This window comes from Lepidochelys kempii, chromosome 12 (genome assembly GCF_965140265.1).
Source record: "Lepidochelys kempii isolate rLepKem1 chromosome 12, rLepKem1.hap2, whole genome shotgun sequence".
Classification (NCBI taxonomy): Eukaryota; Metazoa; Chordata; order Testudines; family Cheloniidae; genus Lepidochelys; species Lepidochelys kempii.
In genome coordinates, this window is record NC_133267.1 from 18,421,981 (window position 1) to 18,447,162 (window position 25,182).

General features: G+C 40.9%; 1 protein-coding gene across 6 annotated transcripts in view; it reads right to left on the reverse strand.

Annotated features, from left to right (window-relative positions):
- PHKB (phosphorylase kinase regulatory subunit beta) overlaps positions 1–25,182 on the reverse strand; it is a 209,795-nt gene that overhangs the window by 90,945 nt on the left and 93,668 nt on the right. For all 6 annotated transcript variants that reach the window (XM_073307739.1, XM_073307737.1, XM_073307738.1 and 3 more), the window contains 2 exons: positions 23,835–23,950; positions 11,240–11,303 (listed from right to left, as the gene is read on the reverse strand). In XM_073307739.1, the coding sequence (XP_073163840.1) occupies positions 11,240–11,303; positions 23,835–23,950 (180 nt within the window). The remainder of the gene's footprint in view (positions 1–11,239; positions 11,304–23,834; positions 23,951–25,182) is intronic.

Here is a 25,182-nt window from a genome sequence, read left to right on the forward strand (position 1 = left end):
TTCGCAAAAAGAAAAGGAGTACTTGTGGCACCTTAGAGACTAACCAATTTATTAGAGCATAAGCTTTCGTGAGCTACAGCTCACTTCATCAGATGTATATCGTGGAAACTGCAGCAGACTTGTGGAGGGTGAGAAAACCTGGATTTGTGCTGGAAATGGCCCACCTGATGATCACTTTAGATAAGCTATTACCAGCAGGACAGTGGGGTGGGAGGGAATAATTCATATTCTCTGTGTATATATAAAGTCTGCTGCAGTTTCCACGATATGCATCTGATGAAGTGAGCTGTAGCTCACAAAAGCTTATGCTCTAATAAATTGGTTAGTCTCTAAGGTGCCACAAGTACTCCTTTTCTTTTTATAGTATATTATGGGTCAGTAATGAAAGCTCTCAGCTCACTCACCCTTCTAGTCAAAGTGATGGCAACTGAAAAGGTGACCTTCATGGAATGGTAACACATAGAACATGTGGACAGTGGTCGAAATGGTGGTCTGGTAAGTACTGACAGTACAACGGTGAGGTCCTACTGTGGTGCAGATTTCACCACTGGTGGGAAGGTCCCAAATAGATTCTTCCGGAATCTAACTGTTGTTGGGCTCTGTCTTCTTGGAAGAGTTTGTCCTTAAAGCCCCAGATACTCAAATAATTTTCCTGACAAAGCTTGGTAGTTAGCAATAGGGAACTGAAGACTTGTAGAGGAAAATACCTTCCCCTCCTCAGAAGATCAAGTTGTTTTTAGTCCTTATCCGTCAGTGTAGCCTTAGAATGTTGTAATCTAGAACTTTCGGTGGCTGCTTGTGCCAACAGGAAGTTGGGTCCTGTGTGTGTAAAGAGGAACTCAGCTTCTTTGGCTGGTACAAATGTGTCTCTCAGCACAGTTGGGGTGCAGGAGATTGGAGTGTGATGCACCATCCTCGCTGGTTCCATGATGGCATCATTTACAAGGAGGACCATCCTACTGGGGGGACCAAAAGATTGTAAAATGTCAAGGAGGTGATACTGGGTAGTGTCAAGGTTCCTTCCCCACTCTGAACTCTAGGGTACAGATGTGGGGACCTGCATGAAAACCTCCTAAGCTTACTTGTACCAGCTTAGGTTAAAACTTCCCCAAGGTACAAACTATTTTACCCTTTGCCCTTGGACTTCCACTGCCACCACCAAACTTTAACTGGGTTCCTGAGAAAACGTTGTTTGGAAACGTCTTTCCCCCCAAAATCCTCCCAACCCTTGCACCCCACTTCCTGGGGAAGGTTTGGTAAAAATCCTCACCAATTTGCATAGGTGAACACAGACCCAAACCCTTGGATCTTAGAACAATGAAAAAGCATTCAGTTTCCTTACAAGAAGACTTTTAATAGAAGTAAAAAAGAATCACCTCTGTAAAATCAGGATGGCAAATACCTTACAGGGTAATTAGATTCAAAACATAGAGAATCCCTCTAGGCAAAACCTTAAGTTACAAAAAAGACACACAGGCAGGAATAGTCATTCTATTCAGCACAGCTATTTTCTCAGCCATTTAAAGAAATCATAATCTAACACATACCTAGCTAGATTACTAACTAAGTTCTAAGACTCCATTCCTGTTCTGTCCCCGGCAAAAGCATCACACAGACAGACACAGACCCTTTGTTTTTCTCCCTCCTCCCAGCTTTTGAAAGTATCTTGTCTCCTCATTGGTCATTTTGGTCAGGTGCCAGCGAGGTTACCTTTAGCTTCTTAACCTTTTACAGGTGAGAGGATTTTTCCTCTGGCCAGGAGGTATTTTAAAGGGGTTTACCCTTCCCTTTATATTTATGACAGGTAGCCTAGACCTCGTCTAGTGGAATGTGGAGGTCATTCGCCATTCTCTGCAGAGGCTTGTGATATTGACTGGGGTTGTCAGATATGGATGGCAAAGATGGGGCAACTGCCTACTCTTGTGAGGAAGACAAAGCACATGTAGGTACATGTAGATCCGGATAAATCCCCTCTTCCTCATGCTCCAATGGAGCTGGTAGGTGTCGCACAGAAGAGGTACGGTGGACTGATCCGGGATGTCTACCATAGGGGTCCCATGGATCCCAATAGGGCCAAGTAGGAAGGGTCAATCAATTGAGGAGGACCCCACTGCATTGGATACCATTGTTCCCTTAAGTAGTCATATCTGGGTGGGGGATAGACCCCAGATCTTTGCGAGTCTCTGTCTGGACTTACCTCATTATGTGGGGGTGATGAATCACCTGGAGCCTCCAAAGAGAATGCCGGTTCCTGTTCTACCAGTAGAGCCATCAGCACCAGTGGGTGAAAGGAGGGGAATACTCATGTCTTCTGGAAGTAATTTCCTCCTTTGGTGTGCCAATGTCTCACAGGAAGGTCAGATCCAAAGGAAAAGGAGACTGAGGCTAAGGAAGGGTGAAGATATCCTCTGACAAGGTGTAAGTTTTGGTCTGTCAGTCTGGGGCGTTCCAGTAGTTAAGACTGATGGATCCAGTGCATCCACAGTCATCAGGATGGTAGTTCTTTACAGGGAAGGGCCACTACTGTCAAAGAGTCTACAAGTGAACTCTTAGATGTTGTCGGCAAGTGCCGATCCTTCGGCTTAGAAATCAGACACAACAGTAGTACTGGTGGATCCTTTTTCCTTTACACCTTCCCCTCATGGCCAAAGGATTTAAGTGAATCTAATTCCTTAGGCTCCACCTATGAAGATTCACTTGACTTGGAGGGAGTAAGGGAGTGATCTCTTCTGGAAGCAGATCTGGAAGGAGATATGGCCTTATACTTGTGAGAGTGCCCCTCAGTGTCATGAGAAGCCCTGGATGATGACTCTATGGGCTTAGCAGCTCTGACTTTTGTTCCTGAGCATTTGCTTGGAGGGGTACTCCTCATCGGTTGAGACTGACATACAAGGGGGTCTCCCTAACCCAGATCAAACTGAGGTTTCATAGCCAGATGTTTTTTCAGCTGGAGCTCACGAGCCTTGTGGATCTGAGGGAGAAACAAGCAGCAAATGCTGTGCTTAACTGAGATATATGCCTCACCCAGAAAACAGAGGCAGCATTGGTGCTCATTGCTCATGGAGAAGGAGTGGAGGCAGGAAATGCAGTTCTTAAACCCTGGGACTCTGAGAGTAGTCTGTTGTCTTGGAGAGAGTCTCCCTGAGGCAGGGAGAAAACTAAGTTATACTAACTATACTAAAATACTAAAAATATTTACAATATATTTACAGGTTTGTTAAGAGAAAGAAAGGATGGAGAAATCTGTGGATACAGAGGATTACAACTCAGGCCATGCAGTTGTAAGAAGGATCTGCACTGCCCCTTATATCCTTGGTTCGGAGCATGAGGAGAACAACTGCGTATGAGCAGACAATGGATACTATTATCTACTAAATCTCCACACTCAGGTGCATGGTGCACATGTGTACCCACATAAGAAATACACAGAGATCAGCGCTTGAAGAACACCACAAGCTACCTTTTTCCACTCATAGAAAGTTATTCATCTTATTAGTCAATAAAAAAACAGAATATTTACTTAGTCACAAAGTGGTTGTGCCAACTCTGGCATTCGCACACTGCTGGGGGTGGGGGGTAAGGGGGGGGAGAGAGTGGCAAGACTACTTTAGACATTCTTGATGAGATAAAAGGCAGGCTTATAATAATCATTCACTTCTCCTCACTAGACCCAATGATACAAGCTGTTGAGTGTGTTCAGCACCATGAAAGATTGAGCCCTTTGACTGCACTTGCTAACCACTGGTTGAAGTATGTGATACAGAGCTAGCACGTTTACAGTGGAGAGATTACACCATTTATAAAGCAATATTCTGCAGTGAACATTTTGGATATTCACCTGTAAGCTGCACAAATACAGTGACTATTCAAAATCTAAGCCACTAGCTGTGAACTTAAAAAAAGTCTTAGAAAATGTCTTTGATCCAAAAATAATTTATGCTAGAAAAAGAACTAAGGAAGGAAGGATGAGAGGTTCAGATTGCTAAGGAAGAAGAGAGAGATCTGGGGGGAAGGAGGGAAGAATTACAAAAAGATTGAGTAGTGTAATTGTGAATTTCCATATTTTCAATTGATTTTCTTGTAAGGTTACACTTCAGCGGGAATTACCACAGGTGAAATTAAGAGTCTGTCCATGCACAATTGATGTCAGTGGCAAAACCTGCATTGATTTTAGTGGTGCAAGACTCAGGCCCAGAAGCCTGTGTACTTACAAAAACCGACAGTTACACAGTGATACTCTGCATCCTTAAAAGAGAATTATAAAATCTTACAGTGTAGAATGGAATCTGCAGCAGACTTTAGAAACTCATTGTATGACATTAAAAAAAACAAACAAAACCTGAATATTTTGTTTTGCCAAATACACCTCTCTATAATCTACATTTTTGTACTATATTGTCTTTCAGTAAAATAAGGAGAGAAAATTCTACATTAAGCACAGTTCATTTTTTTATAGAAACTTTGTCTAGTTAAAGTACTTCTAGTAAGAAGAAGAATAGTACTTGGTACTTACATTGCACCTTTCACCTAAGGATCTGAAAATTCTTTACAAATATTAATTATGCCTCATAATACATCTGTGAGGTATGTATTACTATCCCCAATTTTACAGATGGGGAAACTAAGGAACAAATAATTGAAGGGGTTTACTCAAAAAAATCATACAGACAATAAGGAACAGAATTTAGAATGGGAATCCTGGTCTCCTGTTTTTCAGTGAGTAGCGAGGAGGCATGGCCGCCCTGAGAGGTGAAAGTGGAGGGAACGCTGTGAGCTGCCTGGTGGGCGGAGCCAGGAGGACCACAACTCACACACCGGAAGCAGAGGGGTGGAACCGGAAGCGGAAATATAAAAGGCCGGCCCAGCTCAGTTGAGAGGGAGCTGCCGAAGAAGACAGATGCTTCTTCCCCACTGCTGGAAAGGGACGCCAAGGAGAAGCACTTCTGCCCTGGGAACCAGCCTGAGCTTCCAGAGAGCCCTGCCACACCTGACGCTGAGGAGCTGCTACCAATACCCTTAGCAGTGTATCACGGAGAGACTGACGACGACTTCTGGACACAGGTACGCCCAAGGGGGAGAAGTAGGAAGCAGCCCAGGGGAACCAGGCAACAGTCTGGTTGGGAGCTGGCCTGAAACAAGGTCCGTGTGTTGCGGGCGGATCCCTGCATTGATGGACCACTCAGCCGCTGTTAGGGCCCTGGGCTGAGACATGGTGGAGTTGGGCGGGCCTGCGTCCCCCTGCCACTGCACTCCTGGGGTGGCAATACTCCCCATCCTTCGGCCAGACAGCCTGTGGTCCTCGGGCATCCCTACTGGAGCCCCATAGACTGTGCTTGGCGCTCACCATCCCTGCTGGAGTCCTGTTTAACGGTGGGGTGAATAGACTGCTAGCACTCTGCCTGGTTGCAGGCAAGAGCACAGACTTTTTACGGCCCTGCCCTGCTTCAAGGGCAGGGCCCCTTGAGAACCGCTAATTCCCTTCTTTTTTCTTTGCTTGGAAAAGACTCTAGCAGACCAAACTGGGAGGAGGGGTGGCCTCCCCCAGAGGCAGAAGCAGAGGGATGGCCACGCCAGCTTACACAGTGCCATACTAACATTAGATCTGTGCTAACTCCAACCAGTAGGAAGAGGAACAGCCAAAGCAGAGACAGGGGTGTAGAATGTGGGGCCCAACTGGGGCCACCCCTCCAGACTCAGAACTGTGCAGGCAAGACCCACACAGACTCTGGGGACACTACAGAATGTTCTGACTTTCTCTGCCCTGTGCCAATTGGCTGTTTGCACCAACTGTCCCCCTCCCTCCTCAGGCCCTTCAGCTCCGCTTTATTCCACACCTGCCGCTCCTACCCTCTCCTCCCTTGCTCATCCCTCCAATACCCCACGAAATTGTGGAACTTCAGCAAAAGCTTTTTCATCCGGCATGTTGGGGGAATGGGAGGTGCAGTAAGTGAAAAATTCCAGTTAACTAAGAGGGAGTGAGTTTGGGTGTGGTGGGGTCCGGGGGAGGGAGGATGTGGGGCACCAGCTGTGAGGAGTGCTCACCTCGAGCTGCTCCCCACAAGCAGCGACAAGTCCTTGCACCCCTAGGTGGAGGCGCAGCTAGGCAGCTCTGCACACGCTTCCCCTCTCCACAGGCACCATCCCCGCAGCTCCCATTGACCCCAGTTCCCAGCCAATGGGAGTTGTGGAGCCAAAACCGGGGTGGAGGCAGCGTGCTCAGAGATGCTGTGCTCCAGAAGCTGTGCTTCTGCCTAGGGGCCACAAGGACTGCTTGCGGGGAGCCACCTGAGGAGAGAGCCCCCCCCGGATCCGGCACCCCCCGCTTGCACTTCAACCCCCAGCCCCGCACCCTCCCTGCACCCAAACTCCCTCCCAGAGCCTGCGCCCTGCACCACGCCCATACCCCAATCCCGTACCCAAACTCCCTTCCAGATCCTGCGCCCTGCACACAACCCACGCCCCGCCCCACCCCACCCCACCCCCTGCACACCCACACTCCAAACCCCTCATGGCTGTTCCTCCACCTAAGAGCAGCAGGGACATGTCACCACTTCTGGAGCCATGGAGGGAACCTGCCGGCCCCCTGCCATCTGGACTATAAACCGGACTTTCTATGAAGATTATAAACGCCAGTTTATAGAGCTTTCCAGCTGGTACAGGGCCAGATAACACAGCTTTTTCTGTAATATGTTTGCTATCACATGGTTCACTTGGCTTCTGTGTTATATCAATTCTCCCACCCAGTGTCTGTCTTGTCTACGTAGATAATATAGTCATTGTTTTCATGTACTCCTATCTGTCTGTATCCTCCTGTTCTCTCTTGTCTTATATTTAGATTGTAATTGTTTGCGGATAGGGACTGTCTTTTTGTTCTGTGTTTGTACAGTGCCTTGCAATGGAATCCAACTCTATGACTCTGGCTCCCAGGCACTAGAGTAATACAAATAAGAAAATAGTAGTAATAATGAATAAATAACCCACTAGCTCATCTGGAAAGCATTATGTCAGTACATTTACTCAGCCCTGGGTTTGCAAGTCTAAATAAAGGTGACTCACAAAAAAATGCTCAAGTCTCCCTGATCTTCAGTTAAGACAATATTGAGAAAAACTTTAAAGACCAAAGCTTTTCTTTGGTAACTGTGTAAATTTCCTCCCCAACTCCCACACTGGGTTCACCATGGGAATCAAATTTAGCTGTATATTAAAGCAGGATTTTAAGCTTTGAAATAGGCAAGGATTGCCACTCTGCACTCTCTCTGACTTTTGAGGCAACAGAAAAGTACCAGGACTTATTAAAAAAAAAAAAAAAAAAAGAGTGCCCTCCCTTTTAAACCATCAAGAATAAATTTTTGGAATAAGATTCCCAGGGCTCAGTCAGTCCTTAATTTTTTGATGTTTTCATTCAGTGTACAGCTGGGACAATCCTCTCAGCGTATTTGGATATATTTCTCCAGCCTCTGACTTTTAATTAGATCAATGCTACTTCAAGTACGTATGGTCCCATTATAAAATGATTTAACCCTTCAAGGATCACACACTTTCCATGAACTACTGTTTATCAGTAGCAGGTTTAATTTAGTGGTTAAAGAAAGAAAAAAATAATAGTTTCAAAAATCAAGTTTTGGATGATTTTCAACACTAAAAGGGAATTTGCAAAACTATAACATTACATCTATTCGCAAAAAGAAAAGGAGTACTTGTGGCACCTTAGAGACTAACCAATTTATTTGAGCATAAGCTTTCGTGAGCTACAGCTCACTTCATCGGATGCATACTGTGGAAAGTGTAGAAGATCTTATTATATACACACAAAAAAAGCATGAAAAAATACCTCCTCCCACCCCACTCTCCTGCTGAATTCCACCATGATTTCAACAATTTCCATCCCACCATCAACCTCAGCCTGGTCCAGTCCACACAAGAGATCCACTTCCTGGACACTACAGTGCTAATAAACGATGGTCACATAAACACCACCCTATACCGGAAACCTACTGACCGCTATTCCTACCTACGTATCTCCAGCTTTCACCCTGACCATACCACACGATCCATCGTCTACAGCCAAGCTCTGCGATACAACCGCATTTGCTCCAACCCCTCAGACAGAGACAGACACCTACAAGATCTCTATCAAGCATTCTTACAACTACAGAACCCACCTGTGGAAGTGAAATAGAGCCAGAAGAGTTCCCAGAAGTCACCTACTACACGACAGGCCTAACAAAGAAAATAACAGAACGCCACTAGCAGTCACCTTCAGCCCCCAACTAAAACCCCTCCAACGCATTATTAAGGATCTACAACCTATCCTGAAAGATGACCCAACCCTCTCACAAATCTTGGGAGACAGGCCAGTCCTTGCCTACAGACAGCCCCCCAGCCTGAAGCAAATACTCACCAGCAACCACATACCACACAACAGAACCACTAACCCAGGAACCTATCCTTGCAACAAAGCCCGTTGCCAACTGTGCCCACATATCTATTCAGGGGACACCATCACAGGGCCTAATAACATCAGCCACACTATCAAAGGCTCGTTCACCTGCACATTCACCAATGTGATATATGCCATCATGTGCCAGCAATGCCCCTCTGCCATGTACATTGGTCAAACTGGACAGTCTCTACGTAAAAGAGTAAATGGACACAAATCAGGTGTCAAGAATTTAACATTCATAAACCATTCGGAGAACACTTCAATCTCTCTGGTCACGCGATTACAGACATGAAAGTCGCTATTTTACAACAAAAAAACTTTAAATCCAGACTCCAGCGAGAAACTGCTGAATTGGAATTCATTTGCAAATTGGATACAATTAACTTAGGCTTGAATAGAGACTGGGAGTGGCTTAGTCATTATGCAAGGTAGCCAATTTCCCATTGTTTTTTCCTACCCCTCTCCCCAGACGTTCTTGTTAAACCCTGGATTTGTGCTGGAAATGGCCCACCTTGATTATCATACACAATGTAAGGAGAGTGGTCACTTTGGATAAGCTATTACCAGCAGGCGAATGAGTTTGTGTGTGGTGGGGGGGGGGGTGAGAAAACCTGCATTTGTGCTGGAGATGGCCCACCTTGATTATCATACACATTGTAAGGAGAGTGGTCACTTTAGATAAGCTATTACCAACAGGAGAGTGAGTTTGTGTGTGGGGGGGGGGGTGAGAAAACCTGGATTTGTGCTGGCAATGGCCCAACTTGATTATCATACACATTGTAAGGAGAGTGATCACTTTAGATAAGCTATTACCAGCAGGAGAGTGGGGTGGGAGGAGATATTTTTTCATGCTTTTTTTGTGTGTATATAATAAGATCTTCTACACTTTCCACAGTATGCATCCGATGAAGTGAGCTGTAGCTCACGAAAGCTTATGCTCAAATAAATTGGTTAGTCTCTAAGGTGCCACAAGTACTCCTTTTCTTTTTGCGAATACAGACTAACACGGCTGTTACTCTGAAACATTACATCTATTAATATTCTCTTTTCAGAAATGAAGACATATGGGTATTCTAGAAAGACAAATACTGCCTGATAACTGAAAGAATTAACACTTGAAAAAATGCAACGTGGGAGCAAGTTTAAAACATTAAAACATTTTAAACTCACAGCTCTGCTGCTGCACTCACTTTTTTGCCAAAAGTCACTTCTGGACAATCCTCTGCCAGAGTGCTTTGCCTTTGCAATTTGGTTATCTCTGCATGTGTCATAAATATAAAGGGAAGGGTAAACCCCTTTGAAATCCCTCCTGGCCAGGGGAAAGCTCCTCTCACCTGTAAAGGGTTAAGAAGCTAAAGGTAACCTCGCTGGCACCTGACCAAAATGACCAATGAGGAGACAAGATACTTTCAAAAGCTGGGAGGAGGGAGAGAAACAAAGGGTCTGTGGGTCTGTCTATATGCTGGTTTCTGCCAGGGATAGACCAGGAATGGAGTCTTAGAACTTTTAGTAAGTAATCTAGCTAGGTGTGTGTTAGATTATGATTTCTTTAAGTGGCTGAGAAAAGAATTGTGCTGAATAGAATAACTATTTCTGTCTGTGTATCTTTTGTGTAACTTAAGGTTTTGCCTAGAGGGGTTCTCTATGTTTTTGAATCTAATTACCCTGTAAGATATCTACCATCCTGATTTTACAGGGGGGATTTCTTTATTTCTATTTACTTCTATTTTTATTAAAAGTCTTCTTGTAAGAAAACTGAATGCTTTTTCATTGTTCTCAGATCCAAGGGTTTGGGTGTGGAAGTGGGGTGCAAGGTTTTGGGAAGTATTTTGGGGGGAAAGACGCGTCCAAACAGCTCTTCCCCAGTAACCAGTATTAGTTTGGTGGTGGTAGCGGCCAATCCAAGGACAAAGGGTGGAATATTTTGTACCTTGGGGAAGTTTTGACCTAAGCTGGTAAAGATAAGCTTAGGAGGTTTTTCATGCAGGTCCCCACATCTGTACCCTAGAGTTCAGAGTGGGGGAGGAACCTTGACAGCATGTATGGAACCATCCACCTCTTCTTTAGTTCTGTACAGCCACAACTCCCTTTTCCCCCATTGACTGACAATGTTTCATGGCTCAGTGACAAATTTCCTCCATTACCCACCTTTTCAGAGTCTTAAATTTGGAAAGAATACTCTTTTGAGTCTAGACTTTTGTGGGTATAATATCGTAAGAGACCTATATCCATCATTTTTGAGAATGTAAAAATGGGAATGTCTGGCAGAGGTAACGTACGATGAAAAGCTTATGTTTTTTAATGGAGTTCAATGTATCTGGAAGTTGGGGAGAAACCCAAATCAAATAAAAAAAATCCAAAATAAATAGACCATGTGCAAAGTTGATAATAGAAGAGATTCAAATGATGGTGCAACCAACTTGAGATTTAAAACACAAATGACAATAGTTAGATCACAAACAAGATGAGTTGTTTAAAATCTTGACCAAAGGTGATAGGGAAGTAGAAAAGTTGTAAATATTTCAATTTTAACCAGAGTTAACCAAAAAAAAAATTAAAAAACCACACACAACTGGAAAGAGAAATAAAACTTGCTGTACGTAAGGACAAATCTGATTTTATTCAGCTATCATTCTGTACCTGAAAAAGTAACAAATTAATGTACCAGTTTTGAGATTGAACTGACTCTGTTATATGAATTTTACACATCCATTGATCGGGGGTGAAAACAGTTTGTTAAAAAACAACCTGTTACTTTTTAAAAATATAGAATGAACAAACAAATGTTTTTACTACCTGATTGCCAAAGAGGTTGAATCCATTAATTGCTTCTAGGGCTGCTTTTGCTAAACCAACAGAGCTGAGGGGGAGAAAAGAAAGACATTTGTTATGCTTACAAACTTGGAATTTAACAAATCAATACTTGATGTGTCTTTCAGAAGTAGAATCTCTTCTTGATTAGTATTTTGTGTTTAAACACTAAGCTAATGAACAATGATGCAACAGGTTGTACTTATTTTCCAGAATTTTTCTTTTCAATTTTTTCTTTGTCTTTAAAAGTCAGTGATCATCTGGAAAAAATACATCTGATTTTATTTTGCTGTTGGACATCTAGCATTCTGTGCTTCAAGGCCTTGCTAGTAGGACAGCAGGTTTACTTTCTGCACAATTTCTGTATACTCAGCTCTCAGACAGAAAATGTGACAAAAGAAACCTCTGCTCAAATAACTTGGATGAAAAGTTAAATACCACATATCAGTTTTAGACCAAAGAAACTGCACAGTTCTGATGTCAGCCATCCATCTATAATTATCGTCAACTCATTCACTCAACTAGTGGATAAATACTGAGATACACCGTGTAGTAGGCTATATCCATTAAACCAAAATGAGCCATATCGATGCTATGAACTTATTATCCAAAATGTTTTATCCATGATTTCCCACATCAATGTTGTTATAATCTTTGGATAAATGATTATCCATATTTTTTTACACTTTGTTAATTCTGAAATTTTTATGTAATGGATATAGTTAGCCTACTACATGTGAAAAGTTGCTCAGGGCCTGATTTTCAGAAGAGCTCATGTCTCATTTAGGCATCTACATGAAGTGGCCAGATTTTCAAAAGTCCTCAGAAGCCAGTAGCTTCGAAAAAGAACAATGGGAGCAGCATAATGCTGAGTAACGCTGCTAGAAAAATTTCTAATTTCATTTTTTTAATGAAAAATAGGGACGAATACTTCCATCCCATTTGTTTTAATCTTAGTATGGGTTATATTTAATAAATTATCTGAAGTATTTTTATATCAGTGAATCCTCATCAATTTGATATGTTGCTTTTAATATCATCCATACAATCAAAAATCTAGTTGTGCTTTAATTATCAATATGAATTGCTCTCAGAGGTTGAAATTCACCCATGTTTGAAAGTCCTATGTAAGAATCTCTGTGCCATCTTATGTCCCACAGTAAAACACTGGCAGGAACGTCTTTCAGTGTTGAAGAGGAATGCAGGGATCTACTGGGGCAGGCTGGGAGACTGGCTACTGGATTTGCAGAACCCATATCCTGACCATTTGGATTAGCCATGCCCAGGGCCGGCTCTAGGCTTTTTGCCACCCCAAGATCCGAGAGCGCAACTGCCTAAGCAAAAAAAAAGGGTGGCCGGAATGCCGCGCCTGGACATGTGCTGTCCCAAGCATGTGCTTGGTTTGCTGTTGCCTAGAGCTGGTCCTGGCCATGCCATAATTAGTTCACTGCACAAAATATGTTTTTCAGGCTTTGTGCAGAAAGAGGTGATTTCACCCTAAGTAAATAATGTTTTTCTGATTTATATTAATTATTGACAGGGTAATGAGTCTTGTAGATGGGGGAAGGGGTAGATGTGGTATATCTTGACTTTAGTAAAGCTTTTGATACTCTCTTGCATGACCTTCTCATAAACAAACTAGGGAAATACAACTTTGATGGAGCTACTATAAGGGGGGTGTATAACTGGTTGGAAAACTGTTCCCAAAGAGTAGTTATCGGTGGTTCACAGTCATGCTGGAAAGGCATAACAAGTGGGGTCCCACAGGGATCAGTTCTGGGTCCAGTTCTGTCAAATATCTTCATCAATGATTTAGATAATGGCATAAAGAGTACACTTATAAAGTTTGTGAACAATACCAGGCTGGGAGGGGTTGCAAGTGCTTTGGAGGATAGGATTATAATTCAAAATGATCTGGATAAACTGGAAAAATGGTCTGAAGTAAATCAGATGAAATTCAATAAGGACAAATGCAAAGTATTCCACTTAGGAAGGAACGATCAGTTGCACACATACAAAATGGGAAAGGATTGCCTAGAAAGGAGCACTGCGGAAAGCGACTGGGGGGAGGGAAGGGGTCATAGTGGACCACAAGGTAAATATGATTCAACAGTGTAGCACTGTTGCAAAAAAAAAGCTAACATATTTCTGGAATGTATTAGCAGGAGTGTTGTAAGCAAGACATAAGAAGTAATTCTTCCGCTCTACTCTGGGCTGATTAGGCCTCAACTGGAGTATTGTGTCCACTTCCAGGTGCCACATTTCAGGAAAGATGTGGACAAATTGAAGAAAGTCCAGAGCAACAAAAATGATTAAAGGGCTAGAAAACATGACCTATGAGGGAAGACTGAAAAAATTGGGTTTGTTTAGGCTGGAAAAGAGAAGACTGAGAGGGGACATAATAGTTTTCAAGTATATGAAAGGTGATTACAAGGAGGAGGGAGAAGAATTGTTGTTCTTAACCTCTGAGGATAGGACAAGAAGCAATGGGCTTAAATTGCAGCAAAGGAGGTTTAGGTTGGACATCAGAAAAAACTTCCTGTCGGGATGGTTAAGCACTGGAATAAATTGCCTAGGGAGGTTGTGGAATCTCCATCATTGGAAATTTTTAAGAGCAGGTTAGACAAACACTTATCAGGAATGGTCTAGATAATTAGTCCCGCTACAAGTGCAGGGGACTGGACTAGATGACCTTTCAAGGTCCCTTCCAGTCCTCTGATTCTATGTATTGATTCAGTGTGCATGTTTTGTTTTTGTTTTCTAAGCACACACTTTGGTCTATGTTCACCTGCTATTACAATAAGGCAAAAATATCTCCTCTGACCTTGCTGGGGCTTCAAAATTCAAAGAGGTTTGCCACTGTATTATTTATGGATATTCAAAATAAAAATATTTAAAAATAAAATCAGACCCTAGTCAAGGGAGCTTCTTATAACTATGCAGAAAATATTTTCAACATAATGTAAGGGGAAACGTGTCTAGTTGCAGAATTGCATGTACTATATTTAGCACACATTATTTCTCTTTGACTGTTTTCATTACCAGCAATTCCATTAAAAAATTGATTTCAGGCTATATCATTTTTTTCAAACCATCAACAACAGGTTTATAAAACCTGTCTTCCTTTCAGAAACACTGCCAGAAAAGCGCTTGTGGGATTTAATTCTAATTGGTTCAACAAGGGAAAGTTGATTATGTTAGCTAAAAAATTCTGCTTGGAGCAGCTGCCATCAAAGGCTGGTAAAATCCCATGGTTTTTAAAACTTTGGATGATTAGAAAGTTATTGTTACCCAGATAATGCAATGAAGTAGTAAGCTAAACTCACTGGTATAACCGATACTAACCATTTCCTTAGTGTCAAGTCAAGTCTAACTTTCTTCTAGTAGCGTTATTTATCAAGTACAGTTATGAAAGAGCAACTGGTTTAACTGAAATTGGCATAGCAACTTAGTTAAATCATGTTTCTTGGGTGTTACAGCTATACTCTAAATAAACTGGATATGCTCTATGAGCACAAGATAAATCCACTGCTTTGATAACTGGATTACACGTTAATGGAGAAGTCCCTATTTCTTCTTCCAGGGGAACACCTTCAATACGCATGAGCAGCTATTTTTGGAGAGTGAGCGCAAGAAACACTGACTGGCAAAAACTAAGAGGTAATAGTTGACTGGAAGGGAAAGAGCAACGACCATCAGGCAGAATAAGTTACCTTATTTTGTCTAGATAAGAGGAGGAGGCTCAGAGAGACTATAAAAAAATATGTATTCTTCCATAGTGAATATCTTTAACTTATATGACTTTTACTTGCTCACTCAATATTCCTGGGTAAACAATCAATACCAATTGTAGCTCATCAGTATTTTTCTACCTTTGCTTATTCAATACTTTGGAGATTTCACTACTTGCACAAACACTGCTTGCACATAAAAATACCAGTGTTTTAAAATTAAAAGGCTGATTTCATTTCCCCATCATATAATAAATATTCCTTCATGTTAATAGTCTATCAGACCCTTCCCCTACTGTATGCTTGTGACTGCCATAAGTGCTATATTTTGCAGATGACAAATATATAAGGAAGATCCTGCAATACTACAGTAAAGAGGAAAAGTGCTAATATATTTTAACAATTGAAATAGCAAATATGTCTTAAGATAATGAAAAGCTATTCAAAACCGGAAGCAGTATAAGATTATGCACATTAGGAATGCTATTAAATTTCAGACAGTTGAAGATTTAATCATTAATTACTTAAAATCATAGAATATCAGGGTTGGAAGGGACCTCGGGAGGTCATCTAGTCCAACCCCCTGCTCAAAGCAGGACCAATCCCCAATTAAATCATCCTAGCCAGAGCTTTGTCAAGCCTGACCTTAAAACTTCTAAGGAAGGAGATTCTACCACCTCCCTAGGTAACGCATTCCAGTGTTTCACCACCCTCCTAGTGAAAAAGTTTTTCCTAATATGCAACCTAAACCTCCCCCACTGCAACTTGAGACCATTACTCCTTGTCCTGTCATCTTCTATCACTGAGAATAGTCTAGAACCATACTCTCTGGAACCACCTCTCAAGTAGTTGAAACCAGCTATCAAATCCCCCCTCATTCTTCTCTTCTGCAGACTAAACAATCCCAGTTCCCTCAGCCTCTCCTCATAAGTCATGTGTTCCAGACCCCTAATCATTTTTGTTGCCCTTTGCAGGACTCTCTCCAATTTATCCACATCCTTCTTGTAGTGTGGGGCCCAAAACTGGACACAGTACTCCAGATGAGGCCTCACCAATGTCGAATAGAGGGGAACGATCACGTCCCTCGATCTGCTGGCAGTGCCCCTACTTATACATGCCAAAATGCCATTGGCCTTCCTAGCAACAAGGGCACACTGTTGACTCATATCCAGCTTCTCGTCCACTGTCACCCCAGGTCCTTTTCCGCAGAACTGCTGCCTAGCCATTTGGTCCCTCATCTGTAGCGGTGCATTGGATTCTTCTGTCCTAAGTGCAGGACCCTGCACTTATCCTTGTTGAACCTCATCAGATTTCTTTTGGCTCAATCCTCCAACTTCTTGTTGGAGAAGTCAGAAAAATAAAACACAATAGGGTTTCCGCTATTAGGGATGTTACGTTCATTTCTCTTGGGTCATTTGTACATTACATACCCTAAGAATTAATATCGTAAGAAATACGGTCTTAAAATATACAGCTCTGGTCATAACTTCTAAGGAATTTTTCCTTCTTTTCCCCTTTAGCATGGACAACAGCACAAGATGAACATGTTGTAGGAACTCAGTATACTCTATTCTCATTGTGAAAGATGTCCTATCTGTAGATGGCCTCAAAACAAAACCTGATCCAACCCTTCTTGAGATTTGGGGTAGTCAGGACCTGGATCTAATATTTTTTTTTGGTCTTAAATCCATGTCTTTATTAATTTAACTAACATTTGCATTCCATAATGCTACTGGCATGACAACGAAGTTAACTGAGTTACTAAAATGTCATTAATTACAGTTTTAAATTGCTACATCTGTCCCATAAACTAAAGGAAAGAATGGAAAGCAGGCACTAAAATTTGTACATTGTTGCTAATTGCTAATCAAAATCTTAGACAATAAAAAGTTCCAGGTCCCCTCGCTTGGATTGTTTCCCTCTAAACATAACAGTTCAAGATAATGTATTTTAGCATGTATTTAGCCTAATGCACATAAATTATTTTGAAAGAAAAATGCTTGAACTGTTAGTTCCCATTAAATTTAGTAACAGGTCCTCAATTAGCATTTGTCTGAATCCTTTGATAAACCCAAGAATATCAGGATTCTCATCTACACCTGCACTTTTTTTCCTGCACCTACAAGTTGTGGGGTTAAAATGAACATCACAAACGGTGACAGAAATAATGTCCAATAGCATAGAGATATTGCACATATATATGTGTGATTAAAATATATGTTAAAAAGGCACTCCATTTTAAGCAGCCAGGCAGACCAACAAAACAATCTTAATAGGGGCAAACAATATGACAGCAGCATATGATATGCTCAACAAAGAAGCACAAGATCAAGATTCCTATGCCTTTTTGACCTAGGATATGGAGATGCTGTGTTCTAGAAACATCCTATCAAATGGCAGATGTCAAAGAAACATTTTTTGCAGAAGTACTCAGGAGATGCTTGGAGAACATCTTGATCAAATGGTTGCAGGACAAAGTAATTTTTCAGAAGCTCAAACACATGGGTAAGGAAACATACTATTCTCAAAGGTGTTACAATGCTTGCCTTTGAACCAGAGAAAAAAGCAGACCTGAGTTTCCCCTATTGAGAAATCCAATAGTAAAAGAATGGAGATGAGACAGATATTGCAAGCAGATCAAGTATTTTTGAGGACCATACTGTATTAAGTTTATGAATGGTTAATATATCATTCTGGGCCAGGAATTATATGCAACTCCATGGTGGAGAAGACTATCACAGCTTCTTCAGGAAGTAAAAAGTGTGTGTGCTCGGAATGGTGAGTAAGGCAAATTGCTGAGACTGTAAACAAACTCTGGAAAGGTACCACCCCTTGGGGTGATTTGCATATATTGGTTCAAATCAAAACAGGTTTTCCAGAGACCAATAGTCAAAGAACAAACTTGGAATATATAAAAGCTGAGTATAAACAGACTCAAGGGTCTTTCTTTTGATTCAGAAAAAGGAATTCTTTTGGCCTACTAGAGCTCACAGGACTGATGGAAAACTTCTGGTATATTTAGTAAATATTATAGGCCCTTTAATTTTATTTTTAATGTTTTCTCTATGATGCTTTTATCCTAAGAATAAATGTAGTTTGCTGAGAAAGAAAGGTGTGTGTGGTAACGGGTAGTTCAGTGGTTCTCAACCGATTTACCACTGTGGGTCATATATGCAGCTCTCGGTGTTCTGTGGACTGCATCCACACAGTATATATACTACCTGTACGGACTTGAAGATGTCACATGGGCCACAGCTATGTGCTGATTGGGCCACAAGTGGCCTGTGGGTTGAGAACCACTGCTGTACCTACTGGCATACACTGGTCATAGACCTTGGAGAGAAAGAAAAGGATAGGTGAGGGCCAACAGGCAGACTGCCTTGCTGGGTATATCATAATATTTGGCATGGGGCTCTGCAGCCTTAAAACCCCTGGTTGGAAGGGAGTGTGGGACATGGGTCCAGGCTCAGATACAGGTCATGGCTGGAGACCTGACTGTTCATTCCTGAATTGGAACACAGAGAGAGTACACAGCTGCAGTTATCCTGAAACTGTGAATGGAGGAACCCCATCTTTTCCAGGGTTATGTAAAAGTATTTTAAAAAGTTCTACATCTTTCTGCTTCACAATGATTTCTGACTTCTGTGCTAACTTCAAAATCCTTTAGTTAGAAATAGAGACTTCAATCCCCAGCATGTGCAAATCAACACTGCATCAACAAAGCTGACTTCAGTGTAGTAGCATCTTTATAAAGGTGAGGATCTGGTCCAAAGAGTTTTTCACCATTCAGTGGCAATTAGAAACTAATTATCACCAACTTGAAACTAATCTAAACTAGAACACTAGCCTTTTGTAAATACTTCAAAGATATTTGCATCTTCTTCATCACAGGCTGGGCTTTTTGGTTATCACTCAAATTACTTTATATCAGACAGTATCCTGTATGAAAGAAGCCTACATCAATTAAAAATGACAAGAACTAACTTCCAATTCTGAAAGAAAGCACAAATTATGAGCAGGAATAATCACTCAGATTTAAGTGACAAGAATCCAGTGTCAAAAGTGTACTGAGGCTTAAGAGCCTGCTTCATAAACCATAGCCATTAGAGAGGCATGGACAAACAATTCACCTACAGCCTTGAGTAGCATTATACACATTTCCTGAATTATTTCCGATATTCTCCTATGCCACTCGACCAGAGTGGTCGTACATTGAGGCAATGCATGGAGTATTTTGGAGTACCCTAGTCTCTTTTTTTCATCCACACAGATCCCTCAATGCACATTTCTCTCCCATTTTTCCTCATCTGTGACTGAAATTGGAACTCAGCTCTTTCCCATGAAGAATTAAAGGAAAAAACCTCCAAAAGATATTAGAGCAGGGATCAGCAACCTTTCGCACGCAGCCTGTCAGGGAAATCTGTTGGAAGGACGGTTTGTTTACCGGCAGCGTCCGCAGGTTCAGCCGATTGCAGATCCCACTGGCCGTGGTTCACAGTTCCAGGCCAGTGGGGGCTGCGGGAAGCGGTACGGGCCGAGGGATGTGCTGGCCGCCGCTTCCAGCAGCCCCCATTGGCCTGGAACAGCGAACCGTGGCCAGTGTGAGATGTGGCTGGCTGAACCTGCAGATGCTGCAGGTAACAAACAGTCCCGGCCACGTGCCAAAGGTTGCCAATCCCTGAATTAGAGAGAGTAAGGATATCTGTGCACGGGCAGGGAGATGGGCAGGGCAGCAGCTTACACCCTTTCTGTGATGGATAAAAGAAGTCAAAGCTCTATTTCTCAGCTTAGAAAAACAAGCTACGAAGATCATTGTTATTTTGGGAACAACAATGAGCTCAGTCCCATATGGCACAACAAAGACATTCTGGTCCTTGGCTCGAGGAGCTTGCAGCCTAAATACACAAACAGCACAAAAGAGACACTGAAAACACTGGGAGAGACAAATGAAGGCTATAACTTGGAGCATTGATTTTTCAATGGGAAGCTTTTTTAATTTATTTTTGTATGAGTGGATGACAGTAGGGGTGAGCTCTGATGTGGACTGGCATTTTTAGACTTCATATACCACAAAAGAAAGAGGAACTACTGCAACACAGTGTAATCTTTTAGATTTTTGTTTGCTTGTTTTTTGTATGTGTTGTAGTTTATGTGAACAAGACTTCACCTAAGTATAGGAAGGACGTACCTATAATTAGCAGTTTTTAATGCAATGAGATTCACAACACATGGAGTTCCACATCATGCAACTAAATTAAGTAAAATTACTGCACACTAAAATAAGTGTACTGATCCATTATGGCAAATCCTACATACTATGGATGTCATTTGTGTCAGACTATCGTCATGTTTCTTTTAATCTACCTTTGTAAGCCCATTTTCTCTAAAAAAATTATTACAATTGTCATCTAAAAAGCCACAGCTCTGTTGACTTTATAGCTAATAGAGCACAAATAATGCTTGTATCTGATTTCAGAGTTTTCTTTTGAGAGGACATGGATAACAAAAAGATCACAGCTAATAAGTATACAGACATTCTCATCATAAAGCAATTAGACTCTGGAGGTCTACGTTATCCAGTAGTCTATGATGTGCCCACATGAAAGTTAAGATATTCTTGGTAGTACAATTCTTGAAACACTCTTGGAATTAAAGAGCTCAACCTGACATTCAAATACTGTACATGTTTGAAGTGAGTTAGGTCAACAACCCGACATTTAACATATCACTACTCTAGAAACCAAATGACGTCTGAAGCCTCAACTCAGACTAGAGGTAGCTGAGAGGTACCCACAGTATTTCTTTTTTTGTTTCTAGAGATGATGATCAAGGTAGATGTAATAGGAGGGATGTAGAAATTATAATTCTGAACTTATGGACAGGTGGAAACAATGATTTCCTTCAGATTTTCATGATACCTTCAGCCTGCGCTTTAGGACATTATAGTCTATATTTTCTGATACATGATCTCAGAGAGGGAAGTGGATGGATGAGAGTCCAGATGTTTAAAGGCTGCATGCATCCTAGCTGACAAATATTTTTTTTTAAAAAAAATCAAGACAACTTATAAAATCAATGCTGCAATGCTTTAAGAATTTAGATAATAAATAGGAACAGAGGAAGCTTCAGATTTGAATTTAAATAACTTATACAAAAATTAAAAGTTTTCATTTGTCTTTCAGCACAAACATTGCTTCTTCCACTAGAAGATGTGCATAGTGGGAATGGACCATGCACTAGCGGTAGCTAAACTGAGAATAAAAATAAGAACAAATAAGATATCTGAATAACAGAGATGCACATGTTAAAACATCACCAAGCTAAAACAGATGACAACACAAGAAGAGTTTAGAATTGAGCTAGCAAATAGATACCAGGTGCTTGAAGACGAAGATGATGGAACATAGAAAGCAAACTGAACAGGTAAAAGGAACTTTCACTAAAACGTGTGAAGTACTGCTGGAATTCAGAAAGTAACATCAAAACAAATGGTCATTTGAGGATACATGGGAGAAAGAAGAAGATGCAAAATTATACTGAAATTAAATCAAGCAAGAACAAGATCACAGACACACCGACTAGAGGAAGAATATACTGTGAAGAACAAAGAGACCAAAAAAGAGTGTAGGAAAGTGTAGGAATATAGGCCCATATTAGATTTGGGTGCACTATGGTTTTAAATCGATTTGGGATAATAGCATGAACAAAAGGCCCAAAGCATGGAATCAAAAAGAATGAAATCATGAGAAGGAAGAATTGTTGTGTTAAACTTGTAGTGACTTTGAAATACCAGTGTTATCTTATTTAAGGTTTGGCCTGAAATAAGAGAAATAAAACAGTTAATTGGGTACCAGATGCAGTAAAGAATTGGCTATATAAGAAACTGCTTCATCTGTACATAGCTATGGTCCGATAATTGGCAATGACATCACTAGTTTGTTAATGGGTACAAAAAAGTGAAAGTTTCATTGCTAATATCTGCTTGAACATTGTGGGTTTAAGCACCCCTGGGTTTAGCCCACTGGTAAGTATCTTGATCAAATGTTTATAAGTGTTTTATTACTGTTTGGACATAATAAACTGCTTATTATTTTGACTTCTTAGGCAAGTTTAAAGCAATTGTACAAATACTATTTTGACCTCTGGATTTAATAAAGGAATTTATGGTTAAATTAGTGTCATGGTAATATCCGGTGTCAATTATAATTCCAACAAAAAGACTTATAGACAAAATGGCAGCAGATGTGACAGACCACTGCAGCATAAATGACATGAAGAAACTGTACAACATTACTACAGTTGACAGGACGAAAAATCACATACCAATCAACCAGTTCAAAACAATGAGACCGCAGAACAATTAAATATATGGAGGTAGTACTTAAGTGGACTACTGACTGGTGAGCCAGTGGCCAGACACAGAGATAGGAGAAGGTGTGAATGTCAAATTAGGACCTCTTACCAGAACTGTCAGTGAATGGCAGCCATTACTTTAATATGAATTTTATAGATTTCAAATAGCCTTTGTAACAGTGTATAGAAAAGTCTTATGGAAGCTGCTGTGACACTATGGAATCCCTCAGAAAATTGTGAACATCATTTAGAGCTTCTATGAAACTATGACATGCCAAGTACATACACAACTGCAAACTAACTAAGTCATTCAAGGTTCCCCAGGCATCAGAAAAAGACATTTTATGTCACCCATCATCTTTTTACTGGTAGTGGATTGGTTAATGAGAAAGACACAGAACAACCAAGTGTCATACAAATCGACTTTCACATAGAAGTTAGAGTACCTTGACTTTGTGGATGACAACTTGCTATCCCTCACCATATAGATATATGCAAGCCAAAACAAATGATCTTCCAGGCTATGCACAATTAGTAAGGTTGAAAATCAACACACAAAAAACTAAAACCATGAGAATCAATACTCCACAAGAAATACAAACAGAAATACAAATTGAGATAGAAGAGGTCCAATATTTCACACATCTTGGCAGCACTGTAAGTACTACAGGTGGAACACACTTAGACATCGAAGTCAGAATAGCAAAAGCCAGACATGTCTTTGTAACTCTACAGCTAATCTGGAGAAACAGAAATCTTGCCCCCCAAACTAACCTTTGAATATTTAACACCGTTGTAAAGTCGGTCTTACTATGGCGCTGTAATTTGCATATTTGTTAAGTCCTTAATATCTAAACTCAAAGTTTTAAAAAGCAGCTGCCTTAGACATATCCTCAATATCAGATGGCCAGAAAAAAGAGTCACAAATGAAGAACTCTGGAGGAGGACAAAACAGAAAACAGTTCCAGCGTCAGTGGCCCCCCTCTTCTACATAGGATCTGGTGCTCCTGCAGTGATCCCCAAATTGGCTGGAGCCTGCACTTTAGTTCGCCAGTGCAGTGGGCACTAAACTCAGAGAGCTGGTCTTCCAGATACAGGTGGTATGGTAATGGGAATCTTAGACTGCCAAAGCATGTGCTATAACTGCTCCATAATGAGCAGAAGGCTTTGGGTAAATTTTAGTAAAAATGCATATGCAGCTGCAATTACAGCAATTTGGATGCACAAGTAACTACTTACATGTGTATCTTGTTATTTGCACATGGAATGTAGGTATAGAACTGTGCTCATATTTCTCATGAGGTATAGACTTCAGTCTCCAGAAGGCCTCAATGTGGCATATTTCATGAGTACTAATTTCACTCTAGACAATACATTTTTAGAAGAAATTGGAACACTACTTCAATTATTTCTATTTTGATACATTTCCTGAATTCTTTGCATTCACATTACATGCATTTAAATAAACAAAACACACTGAGAGTTTTGCCAGTTACCTTGAATGCAGTTCTGTGCTGCCATTGTTGTATTTACTTCCTCTTTCCCAGACACCAAAGTCAGGTACTCGGTATGCTCTTTCCACACAAAACACCAGGTTTTGAATGAAGGACACCTATGAGGAAAAGAAAAAAAACTCAAAGGAAACTGAAATATGCCAACATTTTTTATTTGTATTTTTAAAAAGAAAATGGTATGTTTTTTAGACTGCATAATTATACTTGCCACCCAATTATGTTTTTTTTCCTTGTGAAGTATGGTGTTCCCAACCTCAAGGCACCTCTTTGTAAAATCAATTTTTATTAAATATGGTAAAAAACACTCCCCAAAACACTGGCAACTTAATTTACACAAAGCCTTAATGAAGCTAGGAATGCAAATGATTGGGTATTAAAGTAATGTGCTAGAACATCAGTGCCAAAAAAAAAAAAATCTAACATCTTGATCTTTAAAGAATTGTATCAAAAATAACTGTTAGGGAGCAGAAGAAATTAAGCCCTATAAGTAACAGTTAAAATAAAGTTTGGGGCGTGGAAACACTGGCATTGTCCCTAACCACTCATTCTAACACAGCTCTGACATGTAAAACAAGTTCTGTCATGTTAGCTCAATATAAATATATGCAGCACATCCTTCCATGAAAATAAAAAGAATGGCACAATTTATTCAATTACCATCTAGTCTTAGATTATGAAAATCTACTAGAAAATAGGAAATTATTCATAGATATAGGTGACAATAAGTCATGATTATGGGTTTCTCTATCTAGGTTTTGATTGTACCTTAACCACTGTGGTATCTGAGTACCTTATGAAATTAACTCAAGCTGAAAAGGTAAACAAAAATTCTCTCTTCTCACCTCCATGTTCCACAGAGTAGGTTTTTTTTGATCCTAGGAAAGCTAGGGTGAAGAGATGAGTTTTACATTTCATCCCAAAGATACTATAGTAAACATTGTTCTCATTCCTGAACAGTTCCATTGTTCCAGACATGAAAATGGCCCTGCTATTCTCCACTATCTAACTTTCATCTCCAGCAATCTAACTTTGCAGCTGTTAGCTCCACTGGATGGGAAAAGGAGCAGCCGTTACCAGCTTGTCTCAGCAGTATATGTGCATGTGTGTATTTCTCGGTAACTGACTTGTCCTTTTCCCTACCTCCACCAGGAGATCAGCTGATAGGGAGCCTCTTTCATTGCTTCATGGTGTCCAAGAGGAGGACGACGAAGAATATGATTGTAACAGTGTGCCCCATATTCTTCACAGCGATATTATATGATAACAATCATAATGTATTTTATGCAAGATAAGTCATGTGAGGTGTCATTGGAAACATGATTTACTGAAT